This window comes from Prenolepis imparis, unplaced genomic scaffold (genome assembly GCF_030444845.1).
Source record: "Prenolepis imparis isolate NDT839.2.m4 unplaced genomic scaffold, iyPreImpa1.0 SCAF_10, whole genome shotgun sequence".
Taxonomy (NCBI): Eukaryota; Metazoa; Arthropoda; class Insecta; order Hymenoptera; family Formicidae; genus Prenolepis; species Prenolepis imparis.
Genome location: NW_028141168.1, coordinates 13,808,076 through 13,827,673, shown reverse-complemented (window position 1 = coordinate 13,827,673; position 19,598 = coordinate 13,808,076). Strand labels below are relative to the sequence as shown.

The 19,598-nt window shown below is 40.0% G+C and overlaps 1 protein-coding gene across 4 annotated transcripts in view; it reads left to right on the top strand.

The window, feature by feature from the left end:
* The window catches only part of Fas2 (neural cell adhesion molecule fasciclin 2), a 94,414-nt gene that overhangs the window by 56,022 nt on the left and 18,794 nt on the right, over nt 1-19,598 (top strand). For 3 of the 4 annotated variants that reach the window (XM_083048646.1, XM_083048644.1, XM_083048647.1), the window contains exons 2-4: nt 16,465-16,636; nt 17,092-17,115; nt 19,057-19,226. In XM_083048646.1, coding sequence (XP_082904772.1) covers nt 16,465-16,636; nt 17,092-17,115; nt 19,057-19,226 — 366 coding nt within the window. The remainder of the gene's footprint in view (nt 1-16,464; nt 16,637-17,091; nt 17,116-19,056; nt 19,227-19,598) is intronic. The other variant, XM_083048645.1, reaches the window with a different exon arrangement.

Below are 19,598 nucleotides of genomic sequence, written 5' to 3'. Positions count from 1 at the left end.
GATTTTTATTTGCAGGGATTTCGTTAGTCTTTGTATATTCTTCGAAAATTATTATATATACACAGAGATAATTTTCTTTTAGAATTTATTCTGAAAATCATGGTAATTGTGGGACAATATGGTATGGAAAGAATTTTATGAGAATTTCTCTGATTAATATTTATCACAATAAAAAATAATATCTATCACAATAATATATAAAATGTTTGATTAATTTTATTAAAAGTAAAATTCCATACCATATTGTCCCATGATTACCATAATTTTCAGGGTAAATTCTAAGAGAAAATTCTCTCTGTGTATATATAAAAAATAAATAACTATTAGAGAAAGAGAAAGAAGATTTTCCGCCTGAAAATTAATTCATCTTCTATTAAAAATATATTTTCTTATATTTTGGAACGCATTCGATCGTGGTGTATGTGGTATTTAATTGGACACTCTGTATGTTCGCGGCGTCGCCAACGAGCGAGCTGCCGGCGCGGCGGTCTCGTTGCTCTCGGAGAACACGCGAAATTAATTCGCCGCGGCGTTTCCGCCCTCTCATGCGGAACGCGCAGAGCAACCCCCGCGGGGGTCGCGCCGTTTGTCCAACTTTTTTGCATCGCCAACCGGACGTCCAATTTATTGCCACGGCTCCACCGGTATATATATACTGCATCCCGCGCCGATATTTGCTCGCCGGAAAATGCGACGCGTACGTATACGAAAGGATCGACGTTCCTGCAATTGCAATCTCGATATGCGCACCATCCGCGTCATGCTTGATCCCGGCGGATGCATAAATCAGCTGACGGCGCCGCGCTCGTATTATCCGGAGATCGCCGATTTGCCATGCTCTCCTTTTTCTCTCCCTCTCGTACTCTCTTTCGCTCTCCTCGTACACTCATTATGCTCGTATAAGATAAATAAGTACCTGCAGTCCGTAAATTCGAGAGAGAATTCCGTCGTCGGGAAATCCGCCTTTATATCTCATTATCCCATTATGAGGTGCAGATGAACTTTTTAGAACGCGGGAATTAATCACCGTGATATCGGACACTTGACGCTAAGAAGTGGGACGAAGGTACATTTAATCCTCGACAAAGGCTTATTATTATACCGAGCGCATAAACGACGCCTTGTGACCTCTTCTCTCTCTTTTTACCGCTATATAATCGCGCATCTTCATCTTCAGTTTCCGTCGTTTTCATCGCCCGTGCTGCGCCAGCTCGGAAGCGCAAAAGCGGAGCGGCGCGCGCTTTTGTCCTCGCATCGTATTATTTAATGAAAAGCGTGATTTGATGTCGGCGGGATATTATGGCAGTCCCTTTGTACTTGACGCAATATATTTCCATCCCCGCGATAAATGCATATTTCGGTATATACTTGTGGTCGCGTTGACGCCTGATTACACGACCGCTGACGTAATTTGAAAGCGCATTATATTTATTCGAAAATTTCGCAACTGAAAGAGATGAACTTTAATCTAAATCATTATAAATTTTCTCATTTTAGCATCGTGGAAATTATTAATTACTTACGGTCATTTACAGTGATTTACGAGCGAAATTTACCAGACCTTTCGCGCTACAAAATATGAAAATATTATTAACAGTATTATTTGCCTCGAGAAAAAAAATGTAAGATAATTTTAATGAAAACGCGTCCGAAAACTTTCTTGCCGGACAGAGAACTATAAACTCGGTGTAATTCCGGGGATATTCTATCTCCAAAATTAACACGCGTCGCTCGAGGTATGCTTATTCTCATTAACGCTAACTGATCTTTCCCCTGCATGCGAGTGCGCTTTTCATCTTGTTGGAAAGGATTGCTCGCCAGTCGGGGAATGAAATTCGCCCGCGGCCCAAAAGTCTCGGCTCCGCGCATTGTCCTCAATCTAATTTACCTTGCGTCCGGCGTCAGAATTCCTCCGGTCTCGCGAATGTCGAAATTCTCCAGCCGCCCACGTCGTATCCACGGTCCCTCTCGTCGGACTGACGTTTAAACGGAAGTTGGCCGGCTCGCTGAATCTGATGGGGACGACGAGCGCGGAATTTTATCGGCTCGCGGTCGAATTCCGAGAAATCGCGCAGCGAGGAGACGGTTGAAGATATATTCTAAATAAAATACCCGATGAGAGGGACCAAATATCTTTCTGCATACGACATCCGGTGAACGAAGAATTTCATTTCATTTCGCAAAATTGTAAGATAAAATGTTCCGACAAAAAAAAACAATTAATGAAAGATGCCAATGGTTGGACATTTTCGACACCCTTTGTCATTCCACTGCGGTCAATCCTCTGTATCCACCGATCACTCTTTCTCGCGAATGTGCGACCGCACAAAAAGGGAGACTGCCCCCTTCCCCCCCGCACGTATCGATAGAGACGACGATAGAGAGCGCGAGAGGGACGGTCCGACAACATCCGGAAAATTGATGGAAACCGGCGTGTGCGTGCGCACGTGGAACTGGTCGTCGCGTATATCCCGGGGAGAGAAGCTGCTGGCTGTGCCCGCTCGTGAATTAGGGGAAGATAGCTTTTAGTCGAGGCAACCATGCCGTCACCAGGTGCGCCCGTCGACTCTACGGACCGGGTATATAGCCGAACCCTTTTACCGAAATTGCCGGATATCGTCTCCTGCTGCGGCAGATCCCTCTCCGAAGCCCCCTCATCTACTCTAGCCTTCAGGGCTCACTCTGCAGCCATCGGCGACAGAGTTCTCTTCTCTCTCTCTCTCTCTCTTTGCTCTTGACTTCTCTATCACTCGGATAAGCAGATGTCGCAAAGTGTATTGGCGAAAATTTTGCAGGATCTAACGCAACCATTTTCGATCTCTGTCCGTCCGTTTCTTGTTCTTTCTTGGATTGTTGGAAGTTACGCGCGAAAGTTCAATTGAATTACTTTGAAAATTTCATTCGTGAAAAAATGGTCCGACGTGGGAAAACGATGGTAAACATCGCGTATTTCCGGAAAATTCTTTTTCGTTCGAACAGAGATTGGAAACGGGCCAGGACTGGTAGTGCAGCGAACGACTGCGGTTATCATTTAAAATGACGTTTGTGAGATGATAAAAAATACGGATGTCGCCTCCTTTTTCATTTATGAAAATTTGATTAGACGCGCTCCTTTCTCTTTTTTTTTTATCTCCTTGGCTCTCTGATTTTGCTCTTTGAATTAAAATTCTGTTAAAGTCGTTAAGGTCGTTAAAACTGAAACATTATCTTCAGAAACGTAATTTACTGAAACCATTCAACTTTTTAAACGCTTATAATTATCTACACAACTTTTTACGACCGCTATTTTTCATTTTGCTTCCAATAATAATTTACGCGATTCAATTACGCAAATTTTAAGACGTCGCGTGCATATCGCATATAAAGTACATTATGTGGCGCAATATTTCCTCAGCAATATCGATTGTATATACATGTATATATGTATAAAGTTTTTTAGATAAAATATTTGTTGTGCGTTTTGCTTTGTGCGCTGCCATCACGCAATTGCAAACTACTATAGTGAAATTAAATATTTATTATGTGTGTGAGATATTCTTTCTATTCAAATCTCTTAAAAATATTGTAATCTAAAGCCAGCACGAACAGTGATCCTGCTCTTTCCACCTAGGACGGTGGAAATATTTTTCGTACTCCGTGTATATATTTTTCCACCCTTATGCAACCGCAACTTCAAATGACACTCGATAACATCGAAGTATAATACACGCATACAACGCCGAAACTACTCTCGAGGCTTATCTATGCGCGCATTATGCATACGTTGCTCTAAATACATGGTACATGTCTCGCAATTTTTTTTTACGTCAGATAACGGGGGAAGGATTTTATATATAGATGAAAAATATGTCAAGCTTCGATATTTAAAATACCGAGCCGAGGTTGAACGCGCTGCAAAATCAACTTTGTCGTATTATAGGTATAATATACCTAGCTTATCGTCGCAGCTATATCAATTTTAAGATCAAGACAGCTTGTCGCCTTTAAATTTTACGTAGATTATAAAAAAAGGAACTTCCGTCGCGTTATGTAAGCACGATATTCGCTCAGTTTCTCTCGTACGTGCGTTTCACGGCAGCGAATATATCAAGGATATAAGATATAAACTGAAGGAAACCTTGGTGGAAGGACCGGAAGAGTCAACGTCCCGGATGCTTATCTCTCCCCGACATTATGCAGAAAGTGCATGGCTGCGCGCAGTCTACTTTATGCACCCGCTGAACGCCGAATAAACCGGAAATATGCCGCGAGCTGGTGCTTCTTTCATTGCGATGCCCGAAGAAAATCGTCTTGCTCTCTCTCTCTCTCTCTCTCTCTCTCTCTCTCTCTCTTTCTTTCAGCAATAAAATGTATTTGTATACTATATAGTGTTCTCCATTTTACTGATAAAATCAAGATGTCTGCGAACAGAAGGGGCGATACGTTCCTCTGATACTCTCTCGAGGCTTGTTCATCTGCATTATAGAGAAGGTTCTAGTGGATCTTCACACGCGGATTTCCACCAAATGATATCAATTATGCACCGACAGGATAAAGACCGCATGAGTAGCGGATATTTTACGACATTGCAGGACAAACTTCACCATATTGAATAATCGGAAATTATTTTTGCATTTCATGTCAGTATTTATCGGTATTTTAAAATAATCTGACAAAAAAGAAATAAAGAGAAAAAAATAGAAATATTGAAATACGGAAAATTGAAGCGTAAGTTTCCGTAAAAAAAAAAGCTAGAAATTTTGAGAAAATTTATTTCTTATATTTTTTAAAAAAAACCTCTTTCTTCAAAAGAAGAGAGAATTTCGCGAATTTAACGTCGCTTCTGTTCGCGTCGTTTCCGATTCGCTAAACATTCTCTGTTGCTCGCAAAATGTGCACATCTTTGCTGCGCGCCGGTTCTCATTAGTATTCCACGGCGTCTTCTTTATCAGGATATATTGCCGGTCCCCGCGTGAGAGACGAGTCGCGGTTTAACGTCTAAAGCTTAAACGACGACTTTTACGAGCTGTTACATCACGAACAGCGTTTCGCTCTACTTAAAGAAAACTGAGACGGGCGCGTGCGCGGCACGTGTGTAAGTGCGTGTATGTAATGCATCTTGCATCTCGCGGCAGCGAGACGAGCCTCTAACGAGACTTTTGAAGCTGCCGCCTTTTACGAACGCGACTTCTCGACTTTATATCATGCTCCGGATTATCTGATACCTTTTACAAGCGTATCTTTAGTTACTTTAAATTGCGATCATATTTAATAATTGCTTGCTTTGCAGCAGGATACCGAATCGCAATCATCTCATTTACCATCATAATAAAATTAAGAACGACACTTTTAAAGTCGTTATTACTTCAATTTTTTATTTCAAACTTGTAAAATTCTTTGCAAAAACTTCCCAGTCTTTTAAACTATAACGAATAAAGTTTGTAATAGAGCACGCAATATGTAGAATAAATTTTGACATTGCTCGCACTTATTGTAAAGTTACGATGGAACACGTTGCTGAAGGAATTCGCGGTCTATGCGCGAATTATTTATCACGCGAACGTACGAATAGTGTGCGAATAGAGATAATCCCGTTAATTTGACTTAACTCATCCGCCAATACATGTATCCGGCTAAATAATGGAATATGTTGCAGAGAAACTTAAAGTTATAGGAGTTGCGTGCCTATACTATATTGTGCTAATATCGAGTGCGAAACTGCGGAAACTGTGTACACGGTAGCTCGAGAAAATAGAATATCCTATCGAACATGTTACACACAAAGCGAACTTTTGATTCAACTTTCAGCGAACATAATTTATATATATATATATATATATATATATATATCTTCTTTTCTCGTTTCATTTAATTTTTACTAATCTCCATCCTCAGTTATGTAATTAGTTCGCGCTTCCATTTTTATTTAATTAAAATCGCGCTAATTTATTAAGTAATGTTTTTTAATGCGTGTGCTATATTTTTTAAATTAAAAATTTTTTCATTTCCTCTTGAATAAAAATTCCCTTTAATATATTAAATATTAAATTATACATATACATACACACATTAATTTTTTTTTAATTAAAAATGGTTGACTGCCATGAGAGAAAAGAAGGATAATTTTAATAGGATAAAATCAGGAATATATTGAATAGTTTTCGCGAAGAGGAGAGGGCAGCTATTATATGTCGTTACATCTTGCTGCTATTCGCAAATGACATTCCGGAATTTCATCCGATAACGAAAACCTCGTTATCCGCGCGGCGACTGAAGCTTCTTGTTAATATCATGGCACGCTACCTTCGGCTAAATCGCATTAAGGACTAATTTAATTCATCGTGTAATTTTATGCCGAGCAAATTATTACTGGAGGGTTTTCATTCTATTTGACATCATTTCGAGCTCTTTTTCGGAGAACACACACCGTGAACTGTAATTAAACCGTAATTAGAAATAATGTATAAATTGCGTTTACCAGAAGAAGAGTCTTTCGTTGATAGGTACGTCACGTGGTTGCATTCCGCGTATAACGTCAATCCAATTTTCCTGTGCACTCCCTGTTTTTCTGAAACTTCGTCCAAACAATATGTCGCTCAGCTTCACCTTTGCATGACACGCCCTCGACTGTCGTAATAATTTTTGTAACGGCGGAACAAGAACTTTTTTCCGTCCCGAATACGCTATATATATATATATTATATATACATCTGAAACTTTCTCTCTCTCCACGGTATCACCGTAAATTTTCAACCATCGGGATATGTCAAAGGCACGCTCGTACAATACTTGGGCGTATTTCATCGCGCCCCGTAAAGAGATCGGGATTCTCGATCCATTCCCCGACGACGACGACATTCATAAACACCCGATGTCGCGTTCCATTCCTCAAGCGCGGGACACCCTCGTCTCGTCCACCCGCCATCCTCGGCCACCCTCCGCCATTGGAGAATTTGTTTGTCTCGGTGGAAATCGCGTCGAGAAGTCTGCAAAAATGCCCCCTTTCGCCCGTCTTCGCGATGGTTCCATTTTATTTGCATCGCAGTTCGAAGATATCATTTTCACAGAGTCAACTTATTTTTCGGGCGAACCCACGAAAAACACGAAAGAGTGTAAAAGTAACGAAAACATTAGAGTGTAAGAGAGAGGGGGGAAGGAAGAGAGAAGGGGAAAAGAGAAAACTTTATATTGCTATGTTCTAACTTTTATGCTGAAGCAAATTAAAACAATAAATATGTTCTATTGTTGGATGATACGCTGTATAGATTCGCGTTTGTGCTGCAGAATTTACGTATCGATTAATTAACTTGTTATGGAGAAGCAGTTGGTTTTAACTAAATTCAATTCAGGCTGACAGCCTTTGGCAACATTTCCTTTACAACATATTAATTTCATAGAAAGTTAACAAACATGAAACGCGAAATTCGCTAACCGTAAACGCGAAAACGAGAATGTAACATCGAGAAACATTATGAAATTTTGACGAAAATAAATTAGTCATTACCTTAATTAAATCTGAGAGAAGATAAAGGCGGAAGAGGAAGTTAGCTTTGTTATTTTGCAAATTAAAGAATCCCTGAATTAATATAGCAAGGAAATACTATAAAGATGTTTATAAATTTTTGTAGCTTTTCTATAGTAGCTTTCTAGTACAAAACAAGATTGTTGTTGGAAAGCCTGATGTTAATCAAGTTGAGAAGAAAAGGTAAATGAAAGGGAAAAGCGCGAAAGGAAGGAGAGACAGATAGAGAAGAGAGAAAGACTCCCGTTGAGCATTTAATTAGAGCGCCTATCTGCAACTCGGAAAAGCTGCACTGGGAGAAGTTTTTATCGCTCTCTTCGCGGCGGGTCTTTCCACCCCTAAGGCTCTGTCCTCCGTCTGATTTATAAGGTTTCGTCGTTACACCTTTCCATGTATATATATATATATACACATACATACATACATAGAGTCTTTGACCGGTCGAGAGGGCGGGAGGGGGAGGGAGAAAGGGTCGTTTCTCTTCTGATTCCTAGATTTAGGGGATTCTCGGGCTTTGCGAAGCGAAACGACGCGACTCGGCACTGGCCGGTTTCAAGATTATCCTCTCACGAGATTTTCCTTTGTAAAGAGCTGCGCGCTTTATGGCAAAAAAGCCGCGCATCGATTCGGTTGAGAAAAGTATCTCTTTACGGGATCGTTATTAACGCTTAATGCGGTCTTTATGTAAACGAAGATGTACCTATTATCGCCGCTAATGATCCTTCTTTCCCTCGCGTTGCGTTTTCTTCGTAAAAAAAATTTGCGCGTGAGGACAATTACGTAAGAAGCTTTGATTTTTTCTTTTCTTTCCGGTTTGCTCTTTGTGTTATAAAAAATTTAGTTCTTACTGATTATTAAATTAAAAATTATAAAAAATTTAGCATTCTTACTGATACACAGGAAAATATTTTGAAATTAAATTTGATGTCAAATTAATACTGCATTTTTTAATATATATTCAAAAATTTTTAAATATTAAATTTAATTTTACTATTGCGTGTGCACATTAATTTTTTCTTAAATTTATTAAAGTCTTAATCATTAATTTTATAATATATCTCGTAAAAATAACATATATATTTATTATATAACACACAATAGCATTTTTTGCATAGATTGATACACAATATATATTTGCATCAAAGATAATTAAATATTATTTTGATACGTTCCACTGCACAACTTGGAAATGTCAATAACAATCACTGCAGTTCGCAAGTCGTCACGCAACGGGGCTGGAACGCAGCTCTCGCCCCGTTATTATGTAATTTCGGTTTGGCGACCGAGCCCATCATCGAGATGTCTCTCCGCCCTTCGACCACTTTATTATCCTTCCGCGCGATATCGGGCTACTTAATCGAGCGAGTTTGTCGACAAGCGGCAGCCCTACCTGGCTGTACCTAAAGCTACCGTCGAAACTGCATTGGTCCACTACTTTATCGTTCTGCATTCAAGAAATATCGGTAGCGTCGAGATATCCAATCTTCCGCAGTGTTCGCTCGACCCTCTTGCCTCGACGAAAGAACGACTTTGCGCAGTTTTCCCGCTTTGCCTCCGCTTTTATTCGGCGCGAAAAGAAGGTCGCGCGATGTAAGTGTCTACTGGAATTTTATGGCCTCCTTTACGTTTTAGGGGGCTTTTCTTTTTATGGAAAGCTACAATAGGGCACACTTTATGAATACTGATAGGTAATGTATCTACTTGTGGTGTGACATAGTTAAGGATTTGCAGCTGTATCTAGAATTATGACATCAATATACTATTTACGTAAATGATTTTTCGCGAAAAAAAATATTTAATATGAAATAATTTTATAAGATTCGTAAAAAAACTCGCTTAAAAAATATTAATTAACAATAATAGTCTAAAATCTTTCTTTTTGAAGTTTTGACAGTTTATCCATTTTCCGAATACAGTCGCAAAAAATCAGCACGGATACGGAAGCCTTATCAACACGCGACTGCAATGTTACCTTAATTAAATCGGTGCGTTCCTCACTCCCTTTAGCCCTCGATAAAGCTTCGCTCTTTATTCGCAATGAGCTCTTAACAAAGCCTACAGAGAATAGGATGTATGTATTCACAGTTTCGGGCAGTTTCCCCTCGCGTGTTGGAAATTCAAATGCTGCATTTTGTACGCTCATACACTCACATTCAATCCTCCCATAATTGCGTACTCGTAATTAGGAGAATTAGCTTATTAAAGCTTGATTAACAAATCGGTGTAATGTATAGGCAACACAAGTCGAAGCTAAAAGTACTCCGTAATCCGTAAAATTTTTTTCGACATTGCTAATAAAATAGATGATAAATAATATAAAAAATGAAGAAGTAGCAAAAGACTTGCGAAATAGATATGGTATGATAAAGTACAAATATTTGAAAGAAACGAATATCATATAGTTATACATATATATTAATTAATAATATAAATATTGTAATATAAAATAATGGCGAATTTAAAGAGACAGACAAATAGAATATCGCAGCAGGAAAAGCCGAACGACGTCGAAAAGATCGCCAATATATCGAATCTATCTTGTCGAGATTTCCCAATTGGCCGCATAAAAAAAAAGAATTTTTGGAAGACCTTGTCATCGCGCGCGACATCAAGGTCCCCTATGTTCGATCCAGCTTCGATTCGATATCAAAATCTGATCAGAATCTTTCCCGGTACTCTTTCCACTAGACTCGGAGCGAGAGTCACCCTCGGTCCCTCTCGACCCTCCTGGATCGAATTCTTCCAACTCGAGTAACACGTCGTCGTAGTTTACCGGGGACTTATTCCTCCGACCCTTTGTACATCGTATATATACCGGGTGGCACGCGCGTAAGCAAACCTAGTTTGTACACACGGGCCGCTTTGAGTCGAGTGTATACGCGAGTCGGGCGTGGTTCTCGGATGGATGGACCCCAGGGGGAGGAGGGAAAGAGGTTGAGAGGGTGGTTTTGCGGCGCGAGGATCCAAAATACCGAAGGAGGAGATCCTCCTTTGTTATGTGTGTGCGTAATGCGTCGGTAGAGGAAGAAGGGAGCGGGAAAAGAGAGAGGGGTTTGAAATGGGCGGTGGAGAGGTATTGAATAGCCCCTGGGGTGGCTGCGCCAACAAACCCTAACTAACGTAAATAAGATGTCCTGGATGGGGGGGTCTCTCTGGATCTCTTCTCGCTCGCTCTCCTGGACTCCTTCCGTCTCTTCCTCTCGATCTTTTCGGCCTTTATCTTGCCGCACCACGCCACGAACACACATAGACTTTTCGACCAAAGTCGAGGCTGATGAGCTAACCTCCTGGGGCAATCACGAGATTTCTTCGCGGAGGATTCCCCGAGAAAAGGCTTCCGAATCTCGATTTGTGTCGTGACCTCCTTACGGCTGGACGCACGTATACTGCTGGAAACGATGAATCTGCGAGTTTCTCGGAAATAGATGGGGTGTGATGCCGAATGATAATGCCCGAATTGATAACGCTTTTACGGCATCCGAACAAGCTGGGGAATGCAAATTTTGTACAAATGAGATTTGCCTGAAAACTAGGGCAAAGCAGTCAACCTTTTTCTTAGACTAGTAAAGTTTTTCAACTTTTTCGTCTTGTACAGATGCTTGAGGTTGAGGTATTAAAGATAGTTATCAAAATATATGTTTAAGATACATATATATCGATTTATCGATTACACGCATCTTATATTTTTAATATTCTAATATTAAAACTACACTTGATTATATTGGGAATTTTTTTTTCGAAGAAGCATTATATTTCATAATAAAAGCAATTTTTTCGTAATTTTATATTTTATTCATAGAATGCTTTTTATTCTCAACTGAATTATATCTAAAGATACACATTTTGATTTATACATATTTTTAATTTTATATATATAGGTATATATACATACACATCCAATTTCAGTATACCAATTTTGCGTGTCGACCCTGATGAACTCAGTCAATTACGGCGTTTCTTCACGAACATCTTTGGGAAGAGAGTCCTTCCGTCCCCCGTATATCCTTCCCCCACTGATGAACACGCGGTATACGCGCTCCGGAAACGATGAATTTGCGAGTCTCAGGGGTGGATAATGGCTGGTGCGGTACACCGTTGTAAACGCGAGGGATGAGAAGAAGCGCGGTGCGCGGTGACTCGGGCGAATTTGTGAAACGATTATAGAATCTGTCCGAGTGCGCGCGCGTACTCGAGGGTGAGGAGAGGAGGGGTGGTAAATGCCGAGGATGTGGATCCCTAGGAACACAACCCTCCGTATTGTTGCTCTCTTCGGCGTACGGTTCACGCCGAATGAGTTTCGTATGACGACGTAATGGCGCGTCGCGACAATGAACAGGCAAATTTTCGCCTCTCTCGCGCGTAATGACAGATGCACTTTGAATACGGCATTAACGAGCAATTAATGATAGCGTAGCTTTCTGCGACAATGATCTATCGTGATGTCAGCGTTTTTTTCTTGCACAAGCGGACGGTAATTTTTTACTAAATTACGTTTCTGAATAAATAAGGAAACAACGTAGAATTTTTTATATATCTCTTTTTTTTTGTACTAGATTAGATTACTGTATTAAACTTCTCGATTTTATAAGATCAAAATATTTTAATCTCAACATGGTCCTTTTTTAATCACTGTAAATTGTATCTAATAAATATTTATTTTTAAATCATAGCACTGTTTATTGCATAAGTATAAGACAGATAGTTTAAACTATAATTTATAATTTTATTAGGGTATTATTTTTACAATTAATTAAAATTAATCGCGATATATATAAAAATAATTACATACAAATCTGAAAGTCGGAAGAAATATGTACATATATTACATATATACTTATTTAAGAACAGATGTATTAAGGTACATAATGAAATACGACGTATGCATATAGGGATGTAATTGCTGTGAAAAGAATATAATTAACTTTATGTCATAGCAATCTCAAACATCGTGTAACCCATGATTCGATCGCGTACTTTCATCTCTTTACGAGCTAACTCGGCAGCGATAGATAACATCGTATAAGTTCAGTCCGCCGGAAACATAATTGCGATTTATGTCTTGCCATTGTTCGAGAGGGACCGTCTGCTTTTCTGGCCCCGCCGAGGGCACATTTCAGAACTCCCGAATGACTATAGGAAAATCTTTAATTCACCCTAGCCGCGCGCGCCCGCCCTCCTCTTCGCCTAAGCGAGCCGGAAATGATGAATTTGCGAGTCTTATCGCGAGGACGAAAACGACGCGTTTCTTGACAGCGCGGGGGGCGACAAATAAATAAGCTGTCCTTACGGACGGAAAGACAACGAACGCTCCCGGGGACGTAATCCTTGGCGGTCCCTCTTTTTCTTGATTATGAAATCTCTTATCGGAAATGACGGGAGAGTCGTGAGAGCGAAATTAGATCTACCGGGGATCCGTCATCGTGTACGCTTTGTAAGTTGTATAAACGGGCAGCTGGTCAAAATTATAGTCTTCTATATAGGAATTCATGTATCTCGGGACAGCAGGCCCTTGTGATTCGAGGGGTCGATAGCGGAACCGAAAGGATGTCCCTTTCCGAACTGGAGCATAGAGCCATTAATCAAACGATCGCGACTCTTGATTGCGACTATTGCACAGTTGGGAGACAATTAGCAAGGATTGCAAGGGAGAATTTAAACAGCACATTCTCGCCGTTCTCCGGTTCGAAGTTTAAGCAAACTCCGCGATGCAAATGCCGGCGGCGTTAAGCGAGCATTGCAGTGTCTTATCACGATGCCCTTCCCTTTTCCCGATACGTAGCTTCAGCTCGAACGTTACCGTTTCGTGAAACTTATCGCAATTTGTAAGCTCAACCTCTTAACCTGCGAATTTTCAAGAAAATGAAGAGAAGAGATTTTGCCCTCTACTGTGCATACTAATGTCATGATACGAATGTTAATTTCTCGCTACAGAGCGCGCAATCACAACGCTTTAATACTTACTGCTAATTGTAAGTGTAATCTGTAAAAAAAGATAGCGAATCTCATTAATCAACAGTTCAAAATTAAATACAATTATTTATTATATGTATATGTATATATACATATATATATACCTATATATTTGTAATCTTAATTGAAATTAATTTAGCGAAAAAAAATTCCACGCTTTTTAATAATTTATATAAAAGTGATATTGAAGATTCAATTGATGAATATTGGCCAACTAAAAAAATTTTTTTAAATATCGATGAGTAATATAAATTGTAGAATTACGGATGCTTGATATATCAATTAAGAGAATTGTCATGTCCACTGTATAGTGTGAGATTCAATAAGGCTATTCGACTTATAAAGATGTCGTAAAGCGGCTTAAAACTCCCTCAAGATTCATGGAGCGCGCACAAGCGAAATCCTTTAATTGACCGCACGCAAGAACTCATCATCCCGATGAGTCTTAGGCCAATTAAGGAAGTTTGTCCGTTAGGAAGGTTTGTAACCTTTCCGCGTCCTTGCGCCCGAGCTGTTACAGGAATTAACGGCTCCCGGTTTCTCGAGAGATGTTTAGCATTATACGCGATAAAATAACCATTTCGGATAGATTTCACCGAAGATAAAATGACCCATCGAAATTAATTAAAATAAATAGCAATTTATTTAAAAATAATAAATTTAATAATACTTTATTACATTCACTGACACAATACTAATTTTTTTCGAAATAATAATTATGTTTGGAAAAAAAGAGGAAACAATTAAGACTGTATATAAGATATCTCAGAATCATCGGTGAAAATAAATTTGGCAAAGTAAAAAATAGAACTCAAGATTTTTGCTGATGATTTTTTTAGAATGACTTTAATTAAAATTGAAAATTATGACAAATCTTTGTATAAAATTTCGCAGGAATATTCCAACACTTTCGCCTGTTGATGTCACTCTCGTAATGTGTTCGCCAATAGCACGCGTTCGGAAGAACCTTTCGAGAGAACGAGAGAGAGATGGACTTTTTCCGGCCGGCAAATTACGGCGGTTTCAATTTTCGTGCCATTGTCGATTACGTGACCCGCTTGTCACACGCTAGTTGCTCGCCCGCACCAGAGCAACTCGGCGTCAGCAAACCAGTCCGCTTTGGTACTCTCGCGAGAGAGCCCGGCTTTTTAAATCCGTATTCAATTATTCTCGCAGTATCCACCGCGGTTTCAGTATTTGCGAGATCAACTGTTACAGCGACGCGCGCGCGTGTGGAAAAAAAAAAGAATTATTTAGGCGAGAACTGGCCCCCGCGCGTGTTTCGATTACACGGCTCGCTCATCGCATTGTGCGCTCGAATCGAGATTTTTTTTTTTTTTTGTTGGCTGTCCGTTTTCGATTTTTCTGGCCGCGCATTGTCGAAACAGCTCGCGGTGTCAGAATTCGACAGTTGTATTGGCGATCGACCGACTACCTGAACGCAAGTTCCGCTATCGCTCTGTTTAATCGGGGTGAAAGAAAAATTGCCGCGAGACCGTTAGATGGTCTCGCAACAGATGGATATTCATCGCGCTTTAAAGTCTCGTAATTAACCGCGTTCAATCGTAAATGGACGCTTCTCCACGTGCCCTCGAGAGAAACTGCCGCAACCCGTTTACTACTTAACGAGTAGTTGCCCGTCGCAGCTGGCTCGCCGTAAATTCGATAATGATTCCCCACGTTGCGCCGTTATTTCCATTCGTCAGGTAGCCGTCCGGGCTTTACGTACGCCGAGTTAACGAGCTAATGAGCTCGTGTGCCGAGTTGGCACAGAGAAGAGAAGAGAGCGTGTGCACATCTATTCTGCATTACGACGCTCCGATGCAGCTCGCGTCCGGATGATGACGTGACGAGGGGGAGGAGAGAAGGAACAATTCCGCACTTTCTCGCTCGCCGCAATTAATTAGCTCAATTCCCGTTTCCTGTTATGCCGCTGTATCGTCGGGCGCCCATCGCGCGCATTCCGACGACGCTCGCATTCCGTCGTCATAGTTGACGCACGCACCTCGAAAGCCCCCGGAGCCTGACCATGGGCGCCGAGACGACGTCGCTCTGCCTCTCGGTGTTGTGCATTTACGTGATGACGGCGCCGCCGCCACCCCAGTCTACGTCAGCTACGATGTCGTCTCGTCCCACTCGCGTGGGTAAGGCCGTTTAATTGCGCGAGTTAATCTCCTTGTCTTAAAGATTGTGTGCTAAAAAATAATTCTCTTATTTAAATTATTCCAATAAAATGGGATTTGGCACGAGAAGGTCTGGAGATGTAAAAATGTGTTGGGATTTTTTTTTTTTTTTTTTTTTTTTTTTTTTTTTTTTTTTACGAAAATTGCGGATCTTTTTTCTTAAATGAAGTGGAATATACTGATATTCTTGAATAGAAATTAAAATGAATTTAAACGTACGATTGTGATTCATAATATGATGAAAAATGCAATATTATATTCTTATAGCGATTATAATAATAATAAATTAATTTACACATATTCAATAAATTATTTGTATATATTAAATTTGTATATATTAGTAATACAAATTAATTTATTGTTGTAATAATAAATTAAGATGTGTGTATGTGTAAACATGAATTATGAAGCTCTCTCTGACAAAGAAAAATTTAAAACGACAATTTAATTGCAAACGCGAAATTACACGGTCAGACGAGACACTTAAGATAAACATCGTTGAAAATGAAAGAGACGCAAGAGCGTGTAAGCATATTCCTCTCATCTCTCGTTCTCACACCGTTTCCATACGTCGCGTTGAAAGACGTTATTATCTATGCGTTGGCGACGTCCAGAAAAACAAGAGTGCGGAATGCCTCGTAATCGTATCATTATCCGCGGATTACGCGCAATCACTCTAGTCGTTCATCGAGACCGGTGTTTTTTTCCTCAGTGTCTTTAACATCGGCTACGCCTATTAAACACGCGAACGCATACATACATGTCTCTTCTGTCAGCATAATGATCGTTTGTGGTTTTCTTCTTTTGCAGCTTACGCGAACGCGATAGATCCTCGTCTGGAGATCCTGCCGAACGGCGAAACGCAGACGAAGCCCATCGGCTCCAGCACGTTTCTCACGTGCAAACCGAGGGTGGACAATCCGATGCTCGTCGAGGACATGCAATGGCTCGACCCGCAAAATCGCGTGATCGAGTCCCTCAAGTAAGTCGATTACATTGGCTCTTCTGCTTACAAATTACATTTTTTCAAAAGACGTAGAAACGCTCGCACCAACGACGTTTTTCCTATCTATATTGTAATCAGCTCTCGAGAATATGACGGTCAGTCAGGGATATAAGCTGCAACACTGTTGGTGCAACGATCCTTTACTGAAGAATCTTTACGAGTAATTAAAAGATTAACGAGTTTAATTGTTTTTTCTCCTTATTGATATTCATGTATAAATTGTTGTGAAATCAATCGAGATTATATTTATATTTGAATCATATATTTACGTCGAGTTGAGACATTCTTTTAATCACGCGATTAGAATGTTGAAAGATAATTATAACTGTGTGGATTTTTCGTAACTTTATTAGTTTATAATTATAATTGATGCGAATCCTGTTTTAACACTAATTTGACAAATTTCTGCCACTCCTTTAACGCAAACACAGACTCGTCGTCTTGCCGCTCGAAAGGCGAGTATAAAACCCATTAGAGAGAACTAAACGTGCAATCATATAGTAGTGTGTTCGTTTTTTTTTTAGCTTCTATTTTTCCATCTCTCTTATTTGCGATATACTCACTTCGCCCCGAATCCATCGGCACCATCATTTTTCCCACGATGCAACCACGATGTTTCCCGCAGCCTGCGTGTTACGGAGCTCTTAATTGCCGGAGCACCGGCCGATCGCAGTTCGCGAACTGGCTATCGCTCGTTAAGCCGTTCGGAAAAGTTCCGAACGGTTCGAACCTGACTTATTGAACGTTCGCGCACACATGCTCGAAGCGGAAAAACTCGTTCGCCAGGAAAAAAAAACTCATCGGGCGGCAAATGAAATTTTCGTTCGTATATACCGAGTGATCTGTGGAACGATCGGATCCTGTGAAAAATCTTCCCGACTTTATCTCGAATGTATAAAAATTTCTTTTATAATTTTCTAAATCCTTTTATAATCCCTGGATATTTTATAATTTTCGCATCGAAAAATAAGATTTATCTGAAATTATTTCTAAAGAGAAAAATATTTTCTGCCGTTTTTATTTGCATCTTGTAAAAATTTTATTTGTCGAACGTTTTAATTTTTTTTTTTTAATTCTCTTTTAATCTTATTTTATAATTTCCATCCATTAAAAAGTAAGATTCATCCGATATGATAAAAAGCGATGTTTTTTGCTGTCTATTTGCATTTTGCAGAAATTTTATTTTTCGACCGTTTTAATTCCTTTTTTTTTATGTTAACGAGCTTTTTGATTAAATCGCTCGAGCGCGAGGAATTAAAAATGAAATATGAACTTTCTGGAACACGGCGTGTAACCGGCAATTAAGCAGCTCCGCAATGGCGCAGTTTCTGCAAAGGTCCATTTCAACATAGCAACATTTGCAAACATTCGGACACGTTACACTGTTCGTGCAAGTCTGTCCGCGATATCGCCAGCAACTAATGTATGTACCGCGCGTCGCTCTCGGCTGCAAGTATTTAATCCAGCGATCAAATAATCTAACGAACGTTAACCCCGGTAACTGATTCATCGTGTCGCGTGTTTGCACGATTACTCGAACCTCGATTTGCATAATTAAGTACATTCGTCGTCAAGAGTGTACCGCGCGTGACATTTCCGGACAAAATCGTCCCGTTTCGGGCAATTACGCCACTCAATTACGCTCTCGATAACATCCGTTACGTGAGTACGAGTTTATTTAGCGAAAATCGATATTTATATCGAGAGAGTGGATTAAAGCTGAAGAGAATTCGCGTGCCATTCATTAAATGAACGAATGCGTGCGAATGATCGAGATAAGAATTTTCTGTCGGGACTTTTGACTCGCTATGTATGATCGACAGACGTCACGAAATTTTTTTCAATGACTCTCTCACACACTGTCTCTATTCACGCATCATAATCATCACGATGCACTCCGGCTGCTTCGTCATAAATTGATATCTATTCATTCTCGGCCACGGTGTTATTCAATGCTTCATATTTCTTATATTCATCATATTTTAATCGCTATAATAATTTACCGCTCTATAAGGATAAAAGTGTGTCGTGAAACAGCCGCGTCTCTGTCACCTCGAGTCACCTTCGTAATCCGCAATATCCATATTCGTAACCTTCATCGTCGATATTACATCCGGCACCTCATCTCTCGACATACTATATGGAAATTGCTTGAATACATCACATCTCACCTGTCCTCGCATCATCCGCCGATACGTTGCACCGTCATACAATGCAACATTGAATAATACGAGATGCACGTGAATGTATCTCGTTCACACGTCATCCTCACGTCACGAAGGGTATCATCGCGATATCATAGCACTCAGTGTGATCGTTATATCGATCCCTTTATGCGTTGCTTAGGACCGATATGCAAATTCTCTCTCCGCAAATTATGACGTTATTCTTAACAGCACGTACTCGGGTCACTCCAAGCCTGCCATGTACACCGAGCTGCACCAGGATCGTAGTCTGTCCCTGTTCTTTAATTCTCTCCAGGAAGAGCAGGGTGGCAGATACACCTGCAAGGGGTCTTATGCGCGTAACGAGCAGTTGAACAAATCCGTGATGATCGATACTATTAGTAAGTATGGAATTAGAAGGGCGCGATAGAATTTCAATTTTCGCGAGAAATTATATTCCGATATATATGTATATACGACACATTACCCCCGTGTGATATCGAATAGTGCTTAATTAATTTTACCAAGGTAGAAGTGAAAGGCGCGCAATATAAAGTACATAAAAATCTATAGAAAACGATAACAGAATTTTTCGGTTAAAATTTTATTGGAAGCTATATGTAACTTCCCTAGTAAGGTGGGCAATTAAAAAAGATGAAGTATCAGCTGATAGATATTTAGTTTTAATTATTTTTAACAGTCGATAAAAGTTAGTTTTTTTTCTTGTGTAAGGCAATAGGTTTTTCTTCCTAAAAAAATAAAAAACTTTGAAT